This window comes from Phaenicophaeus curvirostris, chromosome 21 (assembly GCF_032191515.1).
Source record: "Phaenicophaeus curvirostris isolate KB17595 chromosome 21, BPBGC_Pcur_1.0, whole genome shotgun sequence".
Classification (NCBI taxonomy): Eukaryota; Metazoa; Chordata; class Aves; order Cuculiformes; family Cuculidae; genus Phaenicophaeus; species Phaenicophaeus curvirostris.
In genome coordinates, this window is record NC_091412.1 from 4,715,239 (window position 1) to 4,742,242 (window position 27,004).

Below are 27,004 nucleotides of genomic sequence, written 5' to 3' on the forward strand. Positions count from 1 at the left end.
TGTGGATTTAACAACCACATGACAGATTCCTCCTTTACTTGGGTTTTACACAAGGGTAATCAAGTCTAATTTCTATTGGCTTAAATAAGAGAATAGGGTCCCACAGAGTTATAACGCTGTAAGATACTCATGTAAATGAGAACAAGTATTAAGCCCTGCAAGAATCTAAATCTCTACCCACTCCACCCTGTGAGCCTCTCTGGAGCAACAGGGGATTAGCTACATTCATTTTAAACGAACGCCATTTATCTCAAGTATTTAACCAGGAAATCCCGCTGAGATGAGCCTAATTTTCTGGCAGATGCTTCGCAGTATCTTGTAATTTTTGTTGTTTATTTGCTTTGAGCACGACCTGGTCTTTGCCTCTTCGACCTCTCACACTGGGGTTTTGGGAAAAAAAAAAGAATGCTAAGCCCTATCCACACGCCAAACAGATTCTTCAATAAGTTTAATTCTCAAAGGAACACAAGAAATTACTTTTAATGAAAGAAAAATCAAGTCCTGTGGGTCACAAATGGTGTGTGAACCCTGTAAGTGCAGGGACTGGAGTAAAGGCCAATTACACACTGGCAGGAGCTCTTGTCCGAGTGTGGATGAATGCATGAAGGAACGCATAAAAAGGAATACTGACAGCAATAACAAGCAGTAACACTGAGCCCCCCTCAATGCTGCCTGTCTTCCTTTGGGTCCAAATTTAACTCACCATTTAATGTACAATTATATCAAGCATAATTTTAATCGCTATGGGATTATATCCATGTGACCACTCTGCTTAAACTTACGCTTTTGCCTGCACAATTGCAAACTTGCAGGCTTCGGGGGTTACAGTGCAGCCCCTCTTCTGCTGTTCTCCTTCGCCAAGCAGATCTGTTTAACTTTTATTCCAGAGCAGTCACAGGGACAGACCTTCGCTCTTTGCTTCATGCTGCAGGCACAATGAAACCCTCCCTTGAAACAGTCTCGACCCCACTTTGCTCAAAAGCATGGCACAGACCTCTGAAACCACTCCAGCAGCCACCTGCACCAACAGTCCTGCCACAAGAGAAGGCTGATCTCACAAGAAGGGCATTGGACCAGAGCTTTGCAAGCCAGGATTAAAGATCACATGAAAACAAGCCATCCGTAGAATGCACAGCTGAATGCAAAGGAGGGTAATCTGCTAATTGATATAGGTTAGACCATGGGGAAAGGGTCTGAGTGCAGGCCCAGTGGCACCACTAACATCTCCAGCAGTGCAGAGGGCTCACCATCCCATCAGCAATCAATTGCCACTTGAGAGGTGGACAGCACAGCGAGGAAGCCATCCGTAAGGTGATGCCCCCTCTGTCAGCCTCTCCTGCTGGTATTTGGCTGGACTCTCACTACCCCACTCATGAGCCACTCCGCAACATGCATCTTACTCCTTCTGGCCAAGGAAAAGGAAAAATTGGTTCCATGCTTGACGTGAGAAACCATGCAACCTCTTCACGTTTCAAAGTCACCAACAGTGCAGTGAGAGGAGAAAGCCATCGTACCTCCCTACTGAGCCAAAATCTGCACTGTAGAAACGCTGCTGTTTAGCAGGAACTGGCAGAAGAAACTACATGAAAGAAACAAGGCCACTGACTGGGCTAATAACATATTTAGTGTGAGCTACCAAGTGCCCACCTTTCGTAACATTACACTTGCTCCAAACAGGCAATGAAGAAAGGCAACTTTATTAAAAAACCCTTGTTCTCAAATAAAAAAATCACACGAAAATCTGGGCAAGACCTTTCACCCAACTTTGGATCTATTTGAACACAAGCTAGTGCCAAGCAAATCCACCACTCCAGGGAAGCAATCACAAAATTCTGTGACTTTTTAGAAGGAAGAAAATGTCATTTAGACCCCAAATGTTGTGCCAGCACAGAGTTGCACCATTTGTTTCAGACAGCAACAAAACCAGTTCAGCTCCTTTTGCACATGGGTGCTCCAGCAAATGCTGCGCAGAACAGCCTGTCTCATGCTTCAAGTATATGAACCCTGCTTTCCTGTTTTCCAAACTAAGATAATAGGACAGCACAGATTCATTTAAAAGCTTAATTAAATGGAATAAAAAACAGAGACTATTTCAGAGCCTGCTGGTGAATGAGGTGGAGCAGTGCCCTAACAATTCATTTCTGCTGCTAAAGCTGAAAAGGAATTAGTGTGTTTTCTTGTACTCAGCTTTGTCTTGCAGGGCTTTAGCTGCTGTCAGCCTTGCTGTGTGGTTTTGAGCGCTCTGGAAAATCGTCCTCCCTCCACTAGACTGGAAACAAAGAGTAAACCGCAAATGATGGTTTTTTTGACTTTGAGTACACAGATCGCAATGAAGTTGTGAAATGCTGTTCTGTGGTTTTTAATGAGCACTGTAACCAGGGGAGGGAAGACTTCCCCCATCACCCTCAGCCTAAGTACAGCAAATAGCAGAGACAAGGGAGAAAGATGCTGCATCCTTTGAAAAGCCTTAGACTCAACTTTCCTGGTGTCCCTGACTACAGATCTTGGGAATAGAAAAACAAGAGGCTTTCTGCATGCCAGCTACAGGCTGCTTTTCTGGCCACAGTATAGGCACAACGTTAAACCATTGAAGATAAAACTGAGATGTAATGTGTTCTGTTCCTCAGCTTGAACACACCATGATCTGACAAGGACCAGCACCCTGGCAGACACTTTAGTCCTGTGGAACTTCACTTTCCTGTTGGAATATTTCTGAAAAAATGACATTTTGATCAAAGCACCCCATATGCAAACGTAATTAATAGGAAACAACATACACCTTTGTTTTTTAAAAGAAAACCAAACAGCAAGCTTACACTCTTATCAATCCCAGACTCACCCACCAGCACGTGGCCTGCAGGTCCTGGGTGCACCTTTCTGCCTTCTTCATCCTGCCCCTTCTGCAGACAGCGTTGGGAAGTCCATGAGTGATACTGAACCCACCACGCCACGTGGTTTTGGCATTGTCACACAGCCGCTCTCTACCTCAGCTCATACTTTTGCAAACAGGGCAGTGTTCAGTATAAATCCCTTCCTCAGATAAAGCCTTCACTGGCTGAGATCCAAAAAGCACTTTAAAACACTTGGGAGTACAGCAATGACTTTTTTGATTGAAGTAGCCTGTCCCAGTCAGAAGAGTACTGGGAGTACATCTACGACACCTAGAGAATACTGCTACAACCACCTCTTTTCTCACCTATTTCCCTGGCAGTCCGAGGTATGATTTTCCCAGGGAAAAGCTGCTGAGAGAGACGAGCTCCACACTGCTATGAAACCACGACTGCAAGGCTGAATCCTCCCTGAGGCACAGGGAACAGCAGCCCTCTGCCTCGGAGGAGGCAGGTGTTTGCCCTGGAGAGCGCTCAGGGGAATCTGTGCTCAGAAACATTGATTAGCTTACACCTGATTCATTTTACTCATTAAAGCCGCTACACATGACAGAGCAGCCTAAGCAGCACGTACGCTGACAGTCTCATACTCCACACTGGTGTGCACACTCACATGCTGCAAGAAAGGATCTTGTACCCACCAGGATACAGCAGTAAGAGTTACGAGACACAAGGTGGGAAGGGCCCATCAGAGCACTCCTGCTAGGTTTTACCAGAGGAACACCAAGCAGTCTGATATATACTGTAAAACTGAGGCTTCTTCCCCTCAAACTATACTCAAAACGTTGTATCAAGCTATCACCTCCAGCAGCACATTGAGAGAGAAAGAGCTCTCAATACTGATCATACAAAACAAACCCCAAAGGTTTTGGTAAGGAAATTGCAGCAAACTTCATTTTTTTTTCCATCAAAGCAGCAGTAAATAAAGGTTAAAAAAAGAGAAGAGAAAAAGAAAAAAGAGAAAGGGAAGAGAAAATCCAGAAATAATACAGCTGCAAAAATACAGACCTGAGGTAAGGTAAATAAGCTGCTCTGTAGGAGTTGCTGGATGAAAACACTGATAGTGGTTGTTCACAGAATGCTTTGTAGTGTGCCTTTTTTTTTTTTTTTTTTTACATTCTCTATGTACTAAATTGATTACTCCCAAGATAAAGCACCTCCCGCCCTGCTGCATTTCACATGTCCCTATTAGTAGCAATTCCAGTCCCAGAGGGCAAATATTTCCCTCAGTTTCACACAGCCAGATGGATACCAGATCAGTAAGGCAGACATTACCCCCTTTTTTCCTGGCAGTATCTGAGACCTGAATGGGAAGAAAACTACCAGCAACTACCAGCATGTCCTAGAATACTCTGATTAAAATGTTGGTTGACATAAAAGAAGGAATATCTGTCAGTTTCTGCTACACTAGAAATACAAAAAAGACCAGAGGGTTACAGTTCTGTTGGGCAGAAATGGATGCTGGCTGGTACAAATTTTGTCTTGCATAACACAGAAGACTACTGCAGACGCACACATATTAGAAACTTGGATGCCTAACTTTAAGAGGAGGAGACAAGCTACTTATGCATCACTGAAATCTATAAAGAATTGTATTTACCTGTATAACTCTGAGAAAGGGAGGCAGGTGGGAACGGGGAGGAAAGAAGTAAAATACTGATGTAAAAAAAAAAAAAAGGAAAAATACATCTCCAGGCAGCTCACCTTGACCTCTATGAAGTCTGGTTTACCGAGGGCTATCAGGTCAGCATAGGCTCTGAGTTCATCCACATTCCAAGCTTTCACCAGTGTCAGCCTATAAACAGTGCGTTGTTGCTGAAAGAAAGAAAACATTACATTAGGAACACATTCTGACATAGGGAGAGTGTTCCAGCCTGTTTCAAGAACCCAGGGGCTAAAAGAAATCAGACCCAAACCAGGAGCCACCTCACTTGTTCTTTCAGGAAAGCTACTCCACAGCGTCTGTGAGCTGAGCCTCCTTTTGCTGCACAGACTCACCTTCCCCCTGCATATCCCAGGCATTTTGTTTTTACAGAAGCTTGAACTTGATGGGAAAATAAACAGGAAGTTTCTCTCTCTGATTTGCTTCTCCAGGCATAAAATCTTACTATTAGTTGCTATTTTTATTTCTTCCAGATGGATCATCCAGCATTGCTGACTTCTGGACAGGACAAACAAGAAGAGACAAACCATGTTCTGCCCCTGCCTGGGACTCTTCCAGCACATTAGGCACAATAACGCAGAGAAAGGGCTCTACTGCAATCAGCAACACAGAACGTTTTATTGGAAACGCAAAGTGACAATTAAAATCATAACCAGGAAAAACTGAAAAATCCCTGCTTATGACCCAGCCTCATAAGAAGCGTAGCACAAACCATTAGGAACAGGCAGAGCAGCTGCAGTGCTAACGACGACAAGAGCAGCAGCCACCCCTCATTACCCCCTGCAGCCAGTTCAATCCCTGCCAGGCAGCATCCCCACATGGACCTGTTCTCTCCACCCCGCTGCTGAGCACTGCAGCTCCTCACCACACCAGTGCCTCTGTAAGACGCCCAGACCTGCCTTATCACTGCCCACACCGCCAGAGAGTGCTCCAAGAACTTCTTTCCTCAGAGCTACTCTGATTTTCCCTTGTAGGGTTGCTCACCAAAAAAGTTACCGGTGACAAAAGGACTTCTACCATCTTGGCTGCGGAACAAACCCAGTCTCAGTGCTTACATCTCATTTCCATCTTTCCCCTCTCCTCCTCTTCATCTTCCTCTGACATTTTATTTCACTTATCTCTGGAATTTACTTCTAGAGCAATCTTCCAGCAAAATTGTTTTTTTGAATTAACTCATTTTCCTTCTGTCTTAGTTCAGCCCTAAGGTCGCAGCTAAACAGAGTGCAGCCACTCCATCACCCCTCCCTACCCAGGAGGGGAACTGAAAGGAAAACTCATGGGTGGAGATAAAACCAGGTTTAACAGAGGAATAAAAGAAGATAAAATAATATTATTGCTGATAATAATAATAGGACTAATAATAATGATAATAAACATAATGAGTCAGCCTGTCCTGAGTAGTGGGTGCAGAACACACGCTCCAAGCGGTGAACACCAAACAGTGGCAGATACAGCAAGCAGAGCAGTTCCAGCCAGCACAGAGACCACAGCCAACCTGGAGAGATCACTGAACACAGAAACCAAACTCGGAGCATTGGAAACCGGCGAGCGAGAGCCAGAGTGCCAAGAGCCAGGGGTCTGTCCTGGCAAACTTCCTGCTTATAAACAGAGCCTGGTGTTCACGGTATGGAATACTTCATTGGCCAGCTTGGGTCAGTCATCCTGGCTCCACTCCTCCCAGCATCATACACCTGCTTACTCGTAAAATACAGGAAACTGGAAAAGTCCTTGATTTCCTAGCAACAATCAAAAACGTCAATTTATTTCTCTGCATTATTCTCTTTTAGAAAACCAAAAGTGGCTGGAAAGAAAATTAGCTCTATCCCAGCCAAGCACACACTTTACCTAACAACAACTAAAACAGTCCGTTCTCAACATTATTCTCACACTAAAGCCAAAACACAGCAGTTACTGAGAAGAAAATTGACTCTGTCCCAGCCAAACCCAAGACTCCTTCCCTGGCACACGACAGACCATAAAACGTGACAAAAGCAGCAGTTTAGCCAGAGCACAAGAACACCGTAACAAATCCATGGTAACCCAAGACTCTGCAGTTGGCGTCAGGCTGTATCCTAGGGCTGGGACTTCAGGATGCAGGAAGGGCTGGAATCAAATTCTTCTGCTCCAGAAAGTCCAGTCTTGGACTCAGGCTCAAGGAAAGAAAATCTCAATCTTAACATAAAGAAATAGACCCAGGAAATCCACTCGTGGAACATAAGTCTTAGAATCCACTTGATCTTCAGCCAGCTGGTACTTGCTGTTTGGGGAATGTGAGCACAACATACAGATAATGAGAGACTGGACCAGGCAGAAACTGGTCTCAAGGTAGAATTAAGGGCACTGAATAATATCAATAGATGTATGGAAAGCTCCTATAGCCTCATGAAGAATATTTATGCCTAACCCAAATGTGAAGTGGATCCACATGGGCTTTGGATTTCACCTCTGCTGAGCAGCGAGGGCATGGCCTTTAGGTAACCACAGTGCTGGCCGTTCAGGAGGGCATTTGCTACCCTGAAGGACGTGTTTGTGACAAGTGTGATTAACAGCAGTGCCACATTGTCTGCAGCAAGCTTTGAGGCATGCCACCAAGCGTTCTCCCAAAGCTCCATTCCTTTACGAGATCTCAAAAAGGACAGAAAACATGTTCTTGATGCTGAAAGAACTGCTGACAGCAATAAGAAATCTAGGGGCATCTTTGTTGGCAACAAAAATTGAAGTCAACTGATGGGAGGGGGATGGCTGCTGTGATTTCACAGGAGCACACTGTGGTTTTGTGGGGAGGACACACAGGTTTGCTGGCAGATGAACATCCAAATGCACCCAGAAAAGACCACATGCAGCTCACGTTTCTTGCCAAAATGTAGAAGTAATTTATTTTAAAAAAGCCAAGTCTAGTTTATTAAAAATTGATTAAATCATATTGCAAAGATCACCATTAAAGAGGAAACACATTGCTCATTCACCACTCCTCTGCACTACACTTACAGCCATTGCTAGGACTTCTCTCCCCAAGACAGCTCTCCAGGCAGCAGCAGGGAGCAAAGTTCCTTGTATGCTCTTAGATGTGTGGATCAATCCTCTGCAGATGCAGAAGACTGAGGTCCTCCAAGGTTCATAAACATGGGGCCGACTCCACAGAGCCCAGCGTCGTCCTGAGATCACAAGAACAGCCTCCAGCACTTGTCAACTTTTTATACATGCCTGGTTGTCCCCGCAACTGCCAGAGCGGATGGGGCAGGTTCAGGGAAGGCCACAAGTTACTGACAGCAACTGGAAGCGCTGCCCTGCTTCCCAGTAGCTGCCATCAATAAAAAGAGAGGTTGAGACATGAAGGCTGGTGTGAAAGCTGGCATGAAGACACACAGGCACTCCTGGCTGAGAGCCAGGGGACACGCACACACCCAGATGTGACCAAAGCCCAACTAGACCAGCAAAAATACAAATGGTTGTAAAAAAATACTATGCTGGTGGAGCACAGCCACATGCAATGCCCATCATCAAGCAGTCAGCCAGCTACCAAGGCAGCCCCCTCTCCTCTTTTCTCTGGTGTCTAAAGTCCAGCCACTTATCTTGTAAGCCAGGGTGAGTGGGGACAACCTCTGCCCAGCATCTTGTTGCCTGCAGCTGCTGGGACTGTCTCATTGCTTCCCTCTACAATCTAAAAAATATGTATTAGGGGCTAATCCTAATCACTCTCCGTGCTTACTTCTTAAGAGTTTGCTCTCTATCCCACTCCAAACCTCAGCAGAAGCACTGAAACAAGACTGATTTATTTTACACTCATTCTGCAGAGGGACTAAACACAAAGTGCCACCAAAAAAACAGTTAAAGCTCAGCCTGAACACAGGAGACACTGTCACAGCCAACTAAATGTGATATTGCAAAAATGCTTTTGCGGAGAGGATGAAACATTATCAGTCTACTTTCATCACAGCACTGGCACAGGTTGCCCAGGGAAGTTGTGGCTGCCCCATGCCTAGAGGTGTTCAAGACCAGGTTGGATGGGGCTTTGATCAACCTAAGCCAGTGGGAGGTGTCCCTGCCCATGGCAGGGGTGTGGAATTGGATGGGCTTTGAGGTCCCTTCCTACCCAAACCATTCTACGATTCTATGATTTTCTAACATACATTAAGCACAACGCTTCTACAAGTGTTTCTTCTTACAGCAATGAAGGTCTGCACAAAGGTAGTTTTTTTTCCTCCTGTTTAAATCTCATTTTTAATACTCTCTAATACACATCCTAGATAATTTTAGAAGTCTAACTTTAAAGTTCAACTACTTCATAAAACTAAAACTGCTACAAGTGCATTAAAGGGTTTTTTCATCCCATAGGGCAGCACTAACTGTCAAGTAATAACTGCAGCCTAGGTGTATTATCCATCACTTCAGTAACTGATCTATCACAAAAACTGTATTAACAAATCACAACTGGTGGTGAAAAACAGGTAAAGAAACTAAAACACTGCCAAAGAACACAGAACATGTAATAAAATCAGAAATTAATATTGCAAGTGAAAAACTCTCTTTCTGGAGGGCAACATCTCTCAAGCACGGTCTGAGCAGAGAGAAAAGCCACTTAAAAGAAGTGCAGAAGTGACGGACCAAAATGACTAAGGGCCTAATTCCACAGAATGTTAAATGCAAGTACTCCTTACAGCCTGCCAGCAGTACAAACACAATCCTGTTTCATTAATGTATTATTTGTATTTGGTTGTACAATAGGGCCCTGGGAGATCCTCTTGTAAGCACTGAAAAACAAGAAATAAGAGCTTAAGCCCTGAGAATTTAATGATCTAAACCGTCGAGATATAAAAATCAGACTGCAACGCTTTTTGCCCTGCGTTTCCAGGAAAACAACCTTTATTTCACTGCAGACAACCATGTGAACAACATCAGTGGAAAAGAAAAAGTTAATATAATAATGAACCTTTCGAAGGGGTAGAGGCTGAAGGAACTGAAGCTAGTTGATGCTCAAAAGCTCTTGAGGCAGGTGATCAGCCTGCCGGGAAGGGGCAGCTTCAGGGGCCAGGAGGACCACATATGCCCATCGGCAAAAGAAAAGAAGAGATGGGAAGGACAAAGACGGCATATTTTCTTATAAATGAATACCTGTGGGGTAAATAAAGCAGACAGAGTCAGAATTCTCCCAGGAATGCCCAAGGAAAGGACAAGACAACAGGCACAGGCTGAAACATGGAAAAATGCCTTTTACAGTGAAATTTCTACAGGGAAGGTGACTGAACACCAGGCAGGGGTTGCCCAAAGAAGTTAGAGAGACTCCATGCTTGGACATATTCATACCCAACTCATTCCAGCTGATCCTGCTTTGAGCAGGATGGCTGAACTAGAAGATTTTCAGAGGTATCCTTCCATTTTGACTGTTCCCATCCTGCCCATCTAGGACTTACAGACATTTCTCAATATCCTCTTTCAGGAGGAGGCAGCGTGTAGACCACCTCCATGAAGGACAAAGCAGCAGCTTTTAGAGAAGGTTCCCTCAGATGGAATGTAATCTATCTGGACTTCTGTAAAGCTTTTGACATGGTCCCCCACAACATCCTTCTCACCAAATTGAAGAGACACGGATTTCACGTGTGGACTGCTCAGTGGATAAGGAATGAGTTGGGCGGTTGCATTCAGAGAGTAGTGGTCAACAGCTTGATGACCAGATGGAGATCCATGATCCCTAGGGCCAGAGCTCAAAGCCATGATCAGGACCAGCAGTTAGGGGTGCAGCTCCTTCCCCCTGTCCTCTGTAGGGCAGCTGACACTCAGGTGAACCCCTAGACAAGTTGCAGGGTGCTGCACGCTTGCAGCCCTTCAGCAGCTCACACCAAAACAACACCAGGTACTGTGACAGCTCAGGCTGGAGAGCAGCAGGGCAACCCTCCCATCCAACCCAGATACACCCAGCCTAGTGCAGAGCTCAGCCCTCGGAGCAGCAAGAAGCAATATGGACATCTCTGCCCGTTTCCAAGGTGGTTCTGTTCTCCTTTGAAACCATCCTAGAATTCTCTTTGTCCTACAGCATTTGCAAATCAGCATTTTCTGCATGTGCGTATTTTGCCAGTGGCCAAATCTCAAAGCCAAACCACCCAACATACCTCAGACTGAGACTGAGCCCACGAGGTGACACTGCTCCCCCAGCATCCGCTGGCCCACATGTTAAAGTAAAGGATTCACGTGTCAGTTTGACAAAGTGCTCCCTTCTTGCTTCAGTAAGCAAGAAGGATTGAGGCTTTTTTTTATCATTTCTTTTTAATTCCCTCCTCTTCAACATTTATCTTTTCGGAGAACAAATCTAATTATTCTTCATAAAACATCCCAGGTCTTATCTCAGAAGGAAGAGGGAGGGGTGAACACGTCAGTCGTGCTGCAAAGAGCAGGGTTGATGGATTGATGTGAGTTCAGCTGGGACATGGGAGCAACTCCCGTCTCCAGCCAGGGCAGGGAAGCAGCAGGAGCAGAACTGGACCTCAGAAGGCTGGGACAAAGAGCAAAGAGCAGACAAATCTCCTCCAAACCATGCACTGATATGCTACAAGACCGTTACTTTGGATTGTGTCACTTGAAATTGCTCTTTTAATAAAACAAAGTAACAGTATCCTACCATTTAGAAGTAAACACAAACCTCAGATTTCAATTTTGAACACTTGTATCTTCCTTGGATATAGATGAAATAATTTTATTGCTAGAAAAATGGCATTTCATTTACAGACAACTCAACATAAATCCATATTTTGCAGCTATTGAAACTCAAGTAAAAAAAAACCAATATTGTCAATAGAAACACTGCTTTGCTTAAATGGAAAAGCACTCGGGAGAGAAGAAATTATGGTACAGACTCTAAATAAAAATTGCTCTCTTTCACACAACTCCACAGATCTTTTTCAGTTATGAGACAAAGAACAAGAAACCGCTTCAAGAGCCAGATTCTTAGTTTATCTAACATTTCTTATTCCCTTCAATGAAAGGCTCTACCAGCAAACTAACTTCGTGACATATTTCAGAGCTCCCCAGCTGGCAAGGACTGACTCTGGTCATGGTACGAAACAATCTAAAAAGTGAGATGCCTGTGCAATCCCCCAGCACAGCGCTGGTGCCCTGGGCAGGCTCCCTGCTCTTGCGTGGCTGCAGCAGATGAGCTGCCCCTCTTTACCCACAGCCCCTGCAGAGGGAGAAGCTGTCCTCTCCAAAGACTTGATTTGGTTCCCTCGTTAAGGTTATGCAACGCCTTACTCAGCGAACGAGTCCTGAATAAAGATATCAAAGCAATTTTCACACTTGGAAATTACTTGTCAGAGGGATGCGATCAAAAAACAACCCTGCAGCCAAGTATCTATTCACCATATTCAATAACACACATCTTTATGCATAAAACCCCATGAAGGGTAAAAGATCCAAAAACAGAGAAAGAGGAGATCTCAAGTGCCACACACCCTAATTTTCACAGCCTTCCAAACCATTCCTGTTCAGCCTAGAGAGAGAGTCTCTGTAAGAGGACTGGAGAGCACTCCCGCCTCTCCCAAGTCCCACACTGCTGAGCCTCCAGGCTCCCCGAAGCTCTGTAGATAAGCTGTGGAACCCATCACACTCCAGGACACCATCATTATGGAAAGACTCAGTGTCCTTGAAAGGACAGCAGATTAATCTATTCTTTTGGCAGCCAGGACCCTTCCTTAAATAAAGGGCTCATCGCTTCATTCAAGCTCATCAACCACTACACAACCAGCCCTGGAGAGATGACATCCTCCTAAAAGTCACATTGCAAACACCTGAGAGCACTCTGCTGGGCACATTTACACACAGAGGAGATTTTTTTTCCCTTCAAAGATTAGCTCAGCATAAAGCACAAAAGTTTTCAGCTTCCTTTCTTCAGGCTAATACAGTCATTAAAGCAAAAAACCTGAATAGGTTATGCTGCGTAGGTACCTACTAAAAACATACATTGTTCAAGCATGTGCTATTAATACACCAGTTTAAAGCAAGTTGAGGCTTTGTCTTCATTGCTAAAATAGGTGCACATTACCACAGGATAATTAGCACATTAGCTACTCTGCTGTAAACCAGAGCAAAGTTCAGAACCTGGATTTTACCGCTGGAAAAGTCAGCGTGCTCAACCCCAGCATTTACCTGCAGATCAGCACTGAAGCCCTTGGTCTTTGCCCAGGACCTTACACCTTGGACAGTCGGCCCCATGTCATCCCCAGGATGGAGGAAGAAAATCAACCTCATCACCACCACCACCATCTTTTTAGATCCTGCACTGGCTCTAGCACAACATTCAAGTTCTGAGACCAAAGAAACCAGGATGGTTTTAAAAAAGCAAACACAAAACCAAAAAAACAACACAAACCCGATTCCATCTTTTCATGCAAAAGCAATTCTTGCTCTTTGTGCGCGAATCAGGTAACAAAACCAATTCCAAGGTGCATGCATCCAAACGATGAGGGGCTGGTCCTACATCTCATCTTGACATCTATGTCCCAAGTCAATCCGCGTAGACAAAGGCCAAACAGCAGAGCAGAATGTGATTCTTTCAGTTTTAATACACTTGTCTAAGAATCAAAATTGTCTCTATAAAGTATTGTTATTCTGAGGTACCAGGTTTGAAAGCCATATAAAGTTTCTTATTCTTCTAGAGCCTTGAAAATAAAATTTAAAAATTGTCATGAATAATAATTATAAAAACATGAAAGTTGGACCCTGGTTTGCACCAGCTTTTTTAAAAGACAGAAATGAGTCAACATAACTGTTCTCATATCATACAAAATTGGTTTGTATTGATGAGCTTTGAAATTCTGCTTGGAAATAAAAAGAAAAGCTTGGAGTGAGACAAGCACATCAGTGTCAATTCCCAAACCAGAATTTTAAACCAGAGAAGCCCCTCAGTCAGTGAGCAGTCCTGCTGATGTGGGAAGCACAAGAATAAGCGATCCAGACTAGAAAGCAAGGAGAAAATAAATCAAATTTCTTTACCTTAACTCCCTAAACCAGCATCCTAAGCCACATTCCCCTCCACAATCATTCTTCCTGTACTCACCACTTATTGCTTGTAATCTACTTTATTGCTTCACACTTCAGTAAAAATTAATCAGTTCATTTAGTTAAAAAATCTCTAGAAAGGAAACAAAGTACAGCAGCAGCTTTGTTCCGAGACCTAAAAATGTTCTCAAGCAAATCCAGAACCACGACTGCTGCTTATCCATTTTCCATGGACTTGTTATTAACGTGCTCACTCTTGTAAATCAGCACTAACTAGATTTCAGTGATTATTGATTTCTTCTCAATGTTTCTAGGGCATTTTCAAGGAAATATCATGTAAAATTTATACCAAGGGAAAAAATAAGTCCAATGCAATGTAACTTAAAATAGAGGAACAGCATTAAAACAGATCGTATCAAATCATCAGCTTCCTGTTAAACAGACCACACAGCCTGGCAATCATTGATTTCCCGGGGAAACAGGAGTATGTTTAACACCAAATGGCCAGAAAAAGCATCAGCAGGAGCCTGGGTAGTGCTCCCACAGGCCCCTGAGCCACCAAGTCACCACAGCCGGAGATGGGCTCAAATCTGAGCAGAAAGTGAACTCTTGAAACTAAATAAGCTGTTTCATCAGGATAAAAGCTTTCAGCAATGCTCTAAGTTTGTGCACAAGTCCCACTGACTTTGAAAGGACTTAAACTAGAAGGTTGACAGGGGGTGATTTTGTGAAGGCTCCCAAATATAGGTGAGATCAGAACCTTTTCTGCACGGGGCTCTTCCAGTGAAGCGCGGCAGCAGTCCCGCGGGTCACAGCCACATCTGCTGCAGCAGCAGGGACCTGCCACACACACACACGGAGTGATGAGCCCTTTGTCCAGCTCTGGCTGCTGCTCTTCAACACAAAATGAGGACGAGGACAGGAGTTTGGCCAGCAGCTGACCTGCTCGGCCACCTCAGCTCCATCCCATCTGCACAACAGCCCCTTCGCCAAAGAAATGCAAAACCCAGGAGAATCACTGACTTGCTCTGATCTGACCATAGAAATTGTTTCTCTCTAAGCTGCGTACACACCTTCGCTTTCATCTGGGCCAGCACTCCACGTGCAAGGCCACGGGATGGGGTAGAAATACTTGCACCTGGTCACCCATAGTAAAGAGAAGAGGCATTTAGAGCCAGCCTTGTGATGGGTAAAACCAGCCAAAAGCACCCTCTGGGACCTCCCACAGCCTCCTATTTCCCAACCACAGATCCACACTGTCACATCCCTTTAGCACCACAGAGTCTCAGGCTTGATGAGGGCAGCCTGTGGCATCTGGGGTCACTGGGCACTGGCAGAGGCTGCCCAGGGAGGTGGTTGAGTCACCTTCCCTGGAGGTGTTTAAGGCATGGGTGGACGAGGTGCTAAGAGGCATGGTTTAGTGTTTGATAGGAATGGTTGGACTTGATGATCCGGTGGGTCTCTTCCAACCTGGTGATTCTATGATTCTGTGATATGGTGAGGTGGTTCTGGAGAGGCAGCACTCCAAACACCTCACTGAACAGGGCACAGCTGTAAATCCAGCAGCGTAAGAGAGCTGGGGGAAGGACAACACTAAGAACAGACTACAGAAAAGGAGAGGTAGTCCCAAAGGCAAGGAGTGGAGTCTGCTTCAAACAGTAATGAGCAAAACATCTTAACACACAGATTGGGAAACTTAAAGAACAAACTTGAACGGCATTCATCAGTTCAAAAAAAGAATATGAGGGATAAGAGCAGTTTAAAAACAGAGCCAAACTTCAGCCAAATGCTTCTGGCTAAGGGATGAACTGAACATTCACCAACATATTCAGATCCAACAGAGGAACCCGATCTTCCGCACGTCAGCTGCCAGGTGTGCAGTATTTTTAAGCCATCCCAGCAGTTATTTATACATTCAGCCAAAGACTTGGATGCTTCCTTACTTCCTTATGGACCTCTGTAGTTGAAAATCTCAGCCAGGAAAACAACTCCCCACTGAAATTTTGCAGAGCTCTAACAGAATATCTTTGTAAATCAGGGCTTTTTGCTCAGCAATGAGGGATACGAGAAGGAAGAATAAACTGTGTTTTAAATGATCCTGTAATAACGATGGTTTAAGTGAGCAGTTGGAGGATAATGGAAAAAATGAAGAGACATCATGTCTGTAAGGTAAAAAGAGAATCCATGCTTTGACAAAAAGTCAGCACTGCCATGGGTGTAACTCCTAGCAGCAGTCAGCAAAGCAGACACGACGGACACCTGACTAACAGACCGGCAGAGCACACCAAGCACAGGCTTGTCCAAAGCCTGGGAAGGGGCTACTGTTTTTAAGGGTATAAACTGGGACTCATTATCTCAGGAAATAACACACCAGCAATGCAACTTCAAGAGTCAAATGATGAAAGCAGAGATTAATCTGCCATAAAAACATAATTACCTCGTTAAAAATCACTCTCGCAGTCTGCAAAGCAAAGGATTTATAATATTTTTCTTCTGGGTTTTGTCCAAACTATCTAAAAATAGAACTGAAAGCCCCACCACAATTTGCTGAAAACGCTGCCCATTTTGTTTAACAAAGAAAAACATAAACAAGGAGCCTGAAATAGATTTCCTTATTATTGATTAAACAATCCTTGCAAGGCTACTGCGCTTGTAAAGCCTTAACTCAGGAGTTAGGCTCTAAAGCAAACATTATGGCAATGTAAATAAGCTTTAAACACTTTAACTGCCCATCCAATTAAACCCTCGAGCTCCACCTTTAGTTGGGGAACTGAGCACAGTGCCCGTGTTGTGGCAGAGCAAGATGTGCCAGGAGGTGACATGTAGAAAGGGGGCATTCCCCATCCCAGCATCATGGGAATGCTGCTCCACACAGGGAGGCATGTGAAAATAACCCATGAACGGCGCTTGGACGATGCTCTGCACCACGCTCAGGGTCTAGAGATCAATCCTGCTGCAATACAGCAGTGTCCCAGTGGCCACTGCTAACCTCCCTCCAAACATCTCTCACCAGCACCTACCCAAGTCTTCAGGTGCAGCACTGGGAGCCTCTGAGCAGCTCTTGCAGGCTTTATATCTTGTTCTTTGTTTTGAGCAGTTTGCCTCCGAGCTTTAGTCTCAAGAAGCTAGATTCCTTTCAGTTCCCACCGGCTTTCAGGATTACTCCCTACAGATACGCTCTCGGAATCATCACTTCAAAACAGGCAGCAGTACTTGAACTCCTCAGCCCCTGCCCCATCATTCCCATCTGCTGGGGTGGTTTACCCCCATGGCTGCCTCAGTCTCACAGCCAGGTCAGCATCGCAGAGCAGCATCTGGAAAGACGGCAGACTGGCAGCTCCCGCAGCAAGCATCACTTCTGCTTGCAAAGGAGCTGCTCCGTGTGCTTGCACAGCACTCTTGTCCCCTTGCAGCTGCACAAAGACGCATCCAGCAATCCACTGAAGGCAGCCACCTCTCCTATCTTGAAATGAAAATCACTACAAGCTGCTTTACACACCCCAAGACCACTGGGTGACCACTACACTCTGGTGTATTGAGAGCAGAATCAGAAGGATTTGCTCAGTGCAACAGAGGCTGGGCAAAAAAGAAACAGACTGTAGAAGTAAACCACTGTCATGGGAAAAAAACAGGGCTAGAATCGAGGTCTAACTGTCAGGTCCTATTCCTGCAGAGCAGGCAGCTCCACAGATCCTCCTGAATGCAAGCCTCGTGCATGAGGCACCACACAGTTGCTGCTGAGCTCCAGGCTCCTCAGCTCGTTTCACTGAGGCACACGTCTAACTGTGGAATTACTCACCTTCCACAACTGCAATGTATCCGCCTCTCTGGAAGCCTGAACAAAACTGGCAGCTTCCTGCTTGGGTGACCGTGGGCACAGCCAGAGCCTCTGGCAGGAACATGCTGCCTAGTAAAGCTCTCTCTTTTGTCTATTGTTTGCTACACAGTCCTTCCTTTCTGTAAAGAGTGAGACCAGTCTGTAATGATAATAAATACCTTTGAAGTGTGCAAGGTTTTATGAACCCGATACTTGGACTTAAAAATCATGTTGCTTCTTAAAAAGACTCAAAACAAAGGGTTGAACCAAGTCCTAATTGTCTCTGGATGCACAGTGCAACCTCCGCTCCCACTTGAGGAGCCTGCCTTGGTGGGTACATGCTTGACATTACCTGAAACTCTTGATATCTCAAACTAAAATATTCTTTTAGAGATGTAGTCTCTACAGAAAATCTTCAGATCCTCCCACTTTCACAGAAAGTTGGACTCTTCAGAAGAGCCCTACAGGGAGATAAGGCTCCTCAATATTGCTGAGTTTCAACACACAAAGCCAGAATGAAATAAATGCAATGAAGCAAACACATTTTTACAGGTCTCTAAGCAGTTGCATTAGCACTGTGGATCATCACCTCTCCAGTTCCAGGGCTCATCACAACCTATACCCTCTACGCTCCTGTTTTCAGAACTAAGTAGTAAGAGGAGGTCATTTACAGTGCATCTAATATCAGTTCCTCCACCAAAGAGATTTATGAGCAGCCAAGTGCTCTTCTGGGTGAACAACAAAGAGAGATCACCAAATTAGTCAGCACATTAATTGCACCCAGCTATTGCACTTAGAAATGGCTGAATAAATTTGAGAGAAGCTGAGTCCACCCACCACAAAGGCCTTAATTGTGTAAAAAATGAGAAGTAAATCACCTTTAATTTGCCAGTTTGCGTTGACCTTTTATCACTGTTACTAATTACCAGTTTTCTGTATTCAAGTATGTACAAGACTAACTCCACAAATTCATATGGAAGACGCTCCAGCAATTTAGCAGCTTCAGAGGAGGTTGAATCCCTGTGTTGTAGTTCCTGCATTTCTCACATTGGCACTTCTTCCAGCAGCTTCATCCAAGGAGAAAAATGCAGGACTTAGCTCTCAAGCACACAACTTGCAAGTCAACAAGGCTCCAGATGGGTACTTCAGCAGCTATGGAGACAATGGATGACAGGGCACTACTGATCAGAAGTTACAAACTAACTCACGCCATCAGCTGTCTTTGGATTTTTAAGGGGGAGAGCCATACAAAAGAACAGGGCCAAGGCACAAACACTTCAATGCAACAAGGGAAAACAGCACTACTTCACATGAGCTGGTTTATTGCTAAAAGTCAATCTGGCAAGGGAAGTTAAGGGTCAGATTCTGCTCTCTCTGGCACTCAAGTAAGCCAAGAAAGCTGAAATGAGAATTGAGGAGGAAGATTACTAACAAGCAGAGCACTGAAGACACAACCATTCCCAGAGCTCTATTGTCACCTTCCTGCTGTGGGATTCTACCCTAAAGGAGAACCAGTGGAAGAGAGCAGGGTGCTCCTCAGCTGCTTCAGTCCAAACCAACTAAATCAGTTCAAACCACTTTCAGCAGCAGTTTGAGCCAAGCACCCCAATCATACCCTGAGGCCGAGGAGAGTCTTCCCAGAGCCTGCCCCACCAGACAACATGCAGCACTGGAGCAGCACCAAGTCCCTGGCCTCTCCTACCTGAAGGTACCTGCACTACTCAGTCTATTGTAACTAATCCTTTACAAGGGGATCTCTCACCCCCTTCAAAGCAGTAAGTCTTCCTGATTTCATTTGCCAGAATACATGAGTGTTTCCTCTGCTTCAGAGGAGTACAAGCACATCCGTTACCACATTCCCATAAAATCCATTTTTTCATTTGTGTTTTCACCTCAATTACACACTCACCGTCCAAGATGAGAAAACACACCACTCCTGCAGATGCTTTGTCAGCTCATCTTTCCTGAAATGTCAAATGAATAGGTTCAAATCAACCCAATAAATGCTTCTGATCCGAATCATCATGCTAGAGCCATTGATAATCAGTCAGTGAGAACACAGAAATCCAACAGTTAATGCATTTAGCGGAATGGAATATTATACAATGCTCTGCACAATCCTGGTCTATGGCATTTGGCCCAGTTACTTCAGCTTTATAAGCTTAAATAAAAACATGTTTTAAAATAAAGTGCAGATACAACTTTCCTTTGCCTCGTTGCCACAAGCAGAGTTTTAGGCTTGCTCTTTCCTTTTCAACAGATCACAGACACACACAGAGACATGCTCTGTCTTCTCAGGGCGCTTTTATATCAAGTCTACTGCTCTATTTCACAACTAGAGAATGAAGATGTGAGAGGACACCCCTAGGAGCACAGAAGCCTGGTGGGGTAGCTGGGAATTCTGGATCCAGGAACCAAGCCTCAGGGAAGAGAGAAACAGTTAGCTAACGACTGGGTTAATAAATACCAGGAGGTCTGGAAGGGACTGGTTTGAACCCAGTTCTCTAAAAGCCAACTCTAGTATCTCTCATGCAGCCTCGAGGAAAAGCTCAAGGCAAAAGAAAGATCACCTCTAGTCATGGGTAAGAATAGAAAATGCTTCTTAAATGTTAAGTAGCAGAAAAGCTAGGCAAGCTAAATAATGTGTGCTAGTTAAGAAGTGAAAGAGAAAAGTAAACTTAGAAGAGGAGGAGGAGGACCCTCTGCTTCTCCCATTTACTTTGGAGACCAGAGCCCATTTCCAAAATGCATGGGAAGGGGGAAGAAATGCCTTCTACCAACAATGAGGGTGGCAGCTGGGCAGCCTCTCTGCAGCTGCAACTGTTCCCCTGGCAAGAACAAGCAGCAAACAAATAGCCCACAGGCCTGGCAGCCTCAAAGCACCAGGCAGTAATGAGGAAGCACGGGACAAGGACGAAGACAACCTGGATTTTACCTCCACCTTTGCCTCAGGCTCACTGGGTGGCCAGAGGCACCTTGCCTTCCCTACAGCCCCACCATCCTGTCTTCACAAGACACAGTAACAACCAACAGCTTGGAATAACGTATCATTTTGATCGTGAAATGTGTTTATGAACATTTCCCCCCGCCCTTTCTTGCCTGCAAGCAAACCAAGAGGTACTGGAACTGACGGGAGAAACAAGATTTCACTCTCTCCACAGCCAAGAATCTCACTGAAGCCTCATTTGGGTTGTTTCTTGCTGTAAGCTAAACTGAAAGGAGGCGATACATTTCAGAGACAATAACTTACTATTAAACATTGTACCTTTGTAACATTCATCATATCGCATTTCAGAAGGCTTACACCAGAAGTCTCATTAGTAAAACCATTTAAACAAGCACACAGCTGGTAGAGAGCATTTACTGTGCAGAAGAGTCAAATCCTTCTAAATTTATAGCACCAAAATTGATTACCAATTCTAACATCTGTTGCAAATTTTATATTTAAATTCTCCTTAAAAAGTCACTTAGCTCAGAAACATCAGATGAGGCTCACAAACCAGCTCCCCTCCCCCAGCAACCACATAAATAATCTCCATGCAAAGCAAATGTACTCCTTTCATAAAAGCAATTCTTACTGTCATCTATTATAAAATAAGCACTAAAACACGCTTAACATGTAACTCAATATATTTACACTACATTTGTAACCACAGAGAAGCCAAGGGTAACTTTGGAGAAAGGATCACCTTGCAAAAAAAAAAAAGACTAAAGTAAACAGCACCAGATGCAAGCTTGAAAATGTTTAAATATGCAAGCTGGTGTCTTTGTCATCCAGAAATGTAAAAGGAACTACCTGTAAGCAGTGTGCAAAAGCAGAACTGGAGGATGGTAATAGGAGATGGTTTTATATTTCATGCCTCTCTGGACAAACCTCCTCCAAGACCTTCCAGGAAGTAGTACCTAACCACCAGCATCCAATCCAGTACTGTCAAATACATGATATCCTAGGACAAGCAGAGCTAAGGATTTCCCTTTTTAGTCATACAATGATAGAGTCGTTTGGTTGGAAAAGATCTTTGAGATCAAGTCCCACCATACCTGTCCACGACTCAACCATATGCCTGAATACCTCATCTACTCATCTTCTAACTACCTCCAGGGATGGGGACTCAACCACCTCCCTGGGCAGCCGTTCCAGTGCATAAGAACCCTTCCAGTGAAGGAATTTTTCCTAATGTCCAATCTGAACCTCCCCTGGTGCATCGTGAGGCCATTTCTTCTCATCCTATTGCCTGTCAGTTGGGAGAAGAGACCATCACTCATCTCACTACAACTTCCTTTCAGGCAGTTGTAGATAGTGATGAGGTCTCTCCTTCAGCCTCTTTTTCTCCAGGCTAAACAGCCACTTCTCATAATACATGTTCTCCAGTGCCTCCACCAGCTCCGTTCCCCTTCTCTAGACACACTCCAGGACCTCAATGTCCTCCTTGTAGTGAGGGGCCCTAAAATGAACACAAGATTTGTGGTGCAGCCTCACCAGCACCAAGTACCAGGGCATGGTCCCTTTTTTTTTCCACAGGAAAAAAAAAAAAAAGAGACGAAAAGAGATATTTGCTACACCTCACTCACAGAGCCATGACCCTGTTTCTCTATGAAATCTTAATTCCCTTTTAGTATAAAAAAGAGGGCAAGTTTTTACCCAAGATCTAAAGCTTGATTTGTGTGTGTATGATGTCCAAAGACATGAGTCTAACTAAACTCGAGAAAGCGCTAATAAGCTGTTTCTTTTGCTTTCCGTGACCCTCCTGGAAGGACAGGAGGATAAGGTTCTGCTTCATCATCAGTTCCTGCGGTGCCATAACATCTATTAACCTAAAGGGTTTTCCCCCTCCCTTTGCTTTGTATATGGCTCCAATCCGTTTAAAAGAACATTGGCACCCGGCCCCTGAAACTTAAAGCAGCTCAGCAATGCCTACTTGGTGCCTGGCAGCACAGCAAGTACTGCAAGGTAGTGTATGGAGCAGATTGGACAGAATTTATCATGATGAAATCAAGAAGGGACAGACAGAAGAGGTGACAGCACATCAAGGCTGGAAGAGGACTCTTTGGAGCACAGAAATGACACCAGGGAACTTTTTCTCAGTGCTCATCAAGGCCACAAACATCCATGGACCAGCAGCCACTTGCTTCAAGACTCATCTTACTCTCTCAACAGGTGGAAAAAAGCACACTCAGCCTTCGCAACGTAACATAGAACAACAAACAGGGCATGTTCTGCTGCTATGTCCATTGTAATCCTTTCTCCAGTTATTTTCTAAGGGCTGGGGTAGAAATCTGTAAGCACTTTTTATCATACTGGGTCACTGCATCCCCACTTCATTTATCAGCAGCCCAGTGGGTGATTCCCATTTATCTCAGTCAACATCCCTATCGCTTGAGAAAACACTTGGTGATTTATGGGCAACAGTTTTGAAAGTTTCTCAACCTACAGAATCTGATCTGGTAACACTGAGGGAAACAGATCACAAAGTCAAAACACAAATGGGTCACAAGTCTGACTGCTGGTGGATGAAAACTCTCAGAACATCGGTTCCTTATTTTCCTGCTCAGACAGCACATCTTTGGTTACTTTTGAAAAAAGCATCAATTTGATATTAAAACTTCAAGCGATAGAAAATCTACCTCCTCCCTCCTGGTCACGTGGACCCTTGCTATCAAGTTGTACCTCATCACTCATTTGAATAGTGAAAAAGTAATGGCTGGAAGAAATTTCTTTCAACCACTGGAACAGAGGTCTCTCATCCTTACGATGAGACTACGGACTTGCATCTTTAGTGCTTCCTCCAAGCACTCACCTATCAAGTCAAGTAATTTCTTAATCATTCCAATGAACTCAAAGCTGTGAGAGGACAAGACTACAAGACTTCTCAAATGTGACATTCAGAAAGAGCACATTCTAAACTGCACTTATTAATGTCTTCTTCTCCTCTCAAATTCACCTGGAGGGTGGGAGACATGAGGAAACAAATGGGGTCTTCTAGGCCACGCTCTCTAACAAACTCCTCTCTCAAGAAGCATTTCTCAGCATTGAGAAACTAACACAAAGATCATCTGAACGAGAATCACTCTAGGAAGGAAAAAACTTGCTCCAAATAGCAGCAGATAAAGAGGGGGTTTCTTGCTGCTTGTTGCAGAAAGAACTATCACAAAAGATTGTTTATCTTTTATTCCTGAACTTCCAGGGAAAATGTAGCAGCCAGTCACCAACGTGCTGTACAGTGCTGTCACATCATACTGGGAACCATTCATTAAATTCACTCCTTTATTAAGGGCTTGGGAGCTGCGTGCAGAACTTCACTTAAAATCATTACGAGTTTAACTACCTCTCACTAGGGCAACTAATTCAGAACTCACCTCTTTGCTTTTCAGTTTTTAGCAAGAATGAGGAAAGAGAAGAGCAGAAAAGGACACCTTCCCTCCTTTCTCATCTAGGACCATGTCCTCTCCTCTTCCTTTTTCCCACTTACCTATAGATTATCAATAGTCCACAGCAGGACCAGTCTTAAGCTACCCGGCCCTGCAGCAGAGCCACAGGGAGAGCTCACAGACAGATAAGCAAGCAGGGGAACAGGGCAGGAACAGAACTTGCCAAACACAACAGCAAGCACAGCAAGGTACAGCTTGTGTTTTTAAAAACTCCCTTTGCCCATTTTTGTTTATTTTTCAAGTGTGCAGAGGCCAAATCTATCCGTGATTCTTATTAGCAGTGACTCATATCAGCTGCAACACCAGCTTGCCTCAGTCTCAGGAGAACTGGATCAGCCTGGATGGTTTGTCAGGCAGTGTGAAAATATGGGACTTGTATTTTGTTTCCAGACAGATTAGCATCACTTTCCCAACACAATCCATCCCCACCTATTCTACAATAGAAGCTGTATTTCTCAAAAATCAGCAGGTGCATTAGCTTTCACCACCTTTCATTCATCACGGTCCTACAGAACTGTGATTAACATCATAGCTGGACAGCAAGCAATGTGCTTAGAAGGAAAACAGAACGGTGCTTCTGCCCAGAAGCAGTCCCAGATCATTTTGGGGTACACTGTGATACCCCAAAATATTACACCATGTGTAATATCAAGAAAAACCTAACAAAAAGCAGCTTCCCCATGACTTCTTACTGTCCTTCACATGTGATGATGTAATATGCAGCTGAGCAGGAGCTGGTGGAACAGTGTATAACCAACTGGAGCAACTATTAATTGCTTCTTGCATTATCAGTGTTTCAAGGACCCTCCAAAGTGCAGTTGCTTTGAGGAGAAAATGCACCTGCTGCTGAGCTTTTTGCTCTCCTCTTCACCTTGACCAGAGTATTTTTAGCTGTACGGACAGACCTGCCAATACTTTCACCTTCATTTCTTCGCAAGGAATTTTCTGACAACACAGCGCAATGAAAGAACCGTATCTATCCGGGGTCAAGAGAGGCAGAAGGGAAGAAGTGATGGCCAAAATCAAGTTCCCAAAAGGATTTTTTTAGTATTTTGCCTTCAATATTTTAGGTCCCCTCCTTTCCACAGCCATCAATATTCGCACAGAAAACTCCATAAGTTTGTACCTGACTTCAGCGAGCTCAGTGTTTGGCTTAAGATTTTGCTGAACAGTATCATCCAGCACACTTGCAAGCAAACAGCTTGATCAAGCTACTCACATGCCCTTGCAGAAGAAAGTATCGCTCAATTACACCAAGTCTTCCAAATCTAGTAATGTGCGTATGTTTGGCAGAAAATGGTCCAACTTTGTCATCTCAGAAAGCTGGAAAACTCATTATCCAAATGAAACAGTCTCTCTTCTCTGTTCATCTCAGCAGGTAACGTGTCAACTTCTGCCAAACTGGTAAACAGAAGTACTTGCTTCCATCAGAGCACAGTATCAGTAAACAAGAGAGGGAAAGCGTGCTTAAGAAGCACTATTCCTATTAATTCACGTGATGCCAGGAGTACAAGTGCTTCATTAATTACTACACAAACCATTACACGTTAGACTAAGTTCCAAGCTGACAGCAGCAGTCGTGATCCCATGGGCCTTCAGGTCACTGTTCATCTGTCTCAGATGGATACAAACTGCTTCAAGCCACTGGCAGTGTACAGGATTTGTGCTCAAATGCACTATTTTGGCTAAATGTCACTGTAATAAGTAGACGTGTTTATTTCTACACAGCAGAAGGGCAACTGGAGCTCAAACTCCAGCACACATTTTCATGTCCTATATGTACAGCAATTTCAAGGCAACCTTTGAGAACCAATGCCAAGTGCCACATGGGAATTTATGACTCTTCTTAGGCTTCCCAGAATTTCTAGTTTTCCTCCAGCAGCCTGCTTTCAGTGTAAACGCTTCATTAGAAATCATTTATTATTTTATGATCTCTTCATCTCTTATAGCACCCTACATTCACAGCAGTTTACTGCCCCGTTTGAGACACATTCTGCTCTCCTCTTCAGATTAAATACCGCCCAACACAGAAAACTGATCAAGCTTGCTGGACTTTAACTATGAAACACATAAATATTCTCCCAATACATCCAGAATCCACTTTACAGTCTATATTAAGCCTCTGCGTCTTCTGCTTTTGTCCTGAGTAGGTATGGTGCAGAAGAAAAGGGAAAAAAGTTAAATAACTATTTTTAACTGGGTACCTTTTCAGACAAGGCTTTTAAACTGTCTAGAAATCTCTGCCAGAAATCCTTGAAGAGGGGTCGATCAATTCTTTTCAGGCTCTCTTTGGTGCTGGAATCCACGCTGACGTACAGCTGCGTTACTGGCTCAAGGTTCCTTGGAAATAAAAAGGAGAGGGGAATTGTTTTCAGACATGACTGCTAGCTGAACTGGTGTTTTCCTATCAAAGCACTCAAAATGCAGTATCTCCAAACAAGCTGCTCTGCTCAGTAGTGATAGGAACTATATAGTGTTTACAGGGAAAGCTATGAAAGTCCAGTGGCTCATCTCTGCCAAGTGACCATCATCTTAATAGCAAGAAGTTACAACCTACTTTCAGCAAATAATACACCCCAAAGCTAAGCACATCAAATACAGAGGTCTTGGCTGACATTTTAATTATCTTTTCCTCATTCAACTGGAACATATTTCACTCCAGTGTAGCTGTAACATTCAGAAAGGCTTCTCAAGGATGCTGACGGGGTTCACGTGAGGCAGTGAAAGGCTCTGCTTCTCATCAAAGGCCCCATGGTTAGAAGCCATAAAGCTCAGCCCCTTCCCCAAGCTCTATTTGCCCTGACCCAAGGAAAAATAATTCCATTCAAGAGAAGCACAGACATAATTCAGCTAGTTTCTGCTGCTGGACATGTTGAACTTACCTGACCTGCAGTTGGCATCATCAGTCAAATAATTTTTTGAAGGGAAATCAAAGCTATTTAGAAAGTAAAACCAAGCACAATCCTCCAACATGTTCTCCTTCCACTTCCAAGCCTCTTATTTCACGTAAATCCTGCAGTAAAGTCTTTCTGGTCACGTAGTGCCAGTAAGAGCACAATTGAGTACTATAGCACTACTCAAGAGCCATAAATTGACTTCAGGCCACCAGCCATGAGGTAGTTTCACAAGCGAGACTAGACACAGCCCAGTCAGTGATACACAGAACAGAAACATCAACATAACAAGCAAAAGCTCATTTTTATAAGCAATAATAAGCAT

At 44.2% G+C, this 27,004-nt stretch overlaps 1 protein-coding gene across 2 annotated transcripts in view; it reads right to left on the reverse strand.

Annotated features, from left to right (window-relative positions):
* LOC138729741 (S-adenosyl-L-methionine-dependent tRNA 4-demethylwyosine synthase TYW1-like) overlaps positions 1–27,004 on the reverse strand; it is a 90,127-nt gene that overhangs the window by 18,762 nt on the left and 44,361 nt on the right. Inside the window, exons 13-14 of one of the 2 annotated variants that reach the window (XM_069874226.1) lie at positions 25,990–26,125; positions 4,593–4,703 (exon numbers count right to left, since the gene is read on the reverse strand). In XM_069874226.1, coding sequence (XP_069730327.1) covers positions 4,593–4,703; positions 25,990–26,125 — 247 coding nt within the window. Of the gene's footprint in view, positions 1–4,592; positions 4,704–9,407; positions 9,664–25,989; positions 26,126–27,004 lie in introns of those variants that run through there. The other variant, XM_069874227.1, reaches the window with a different exon arrangement.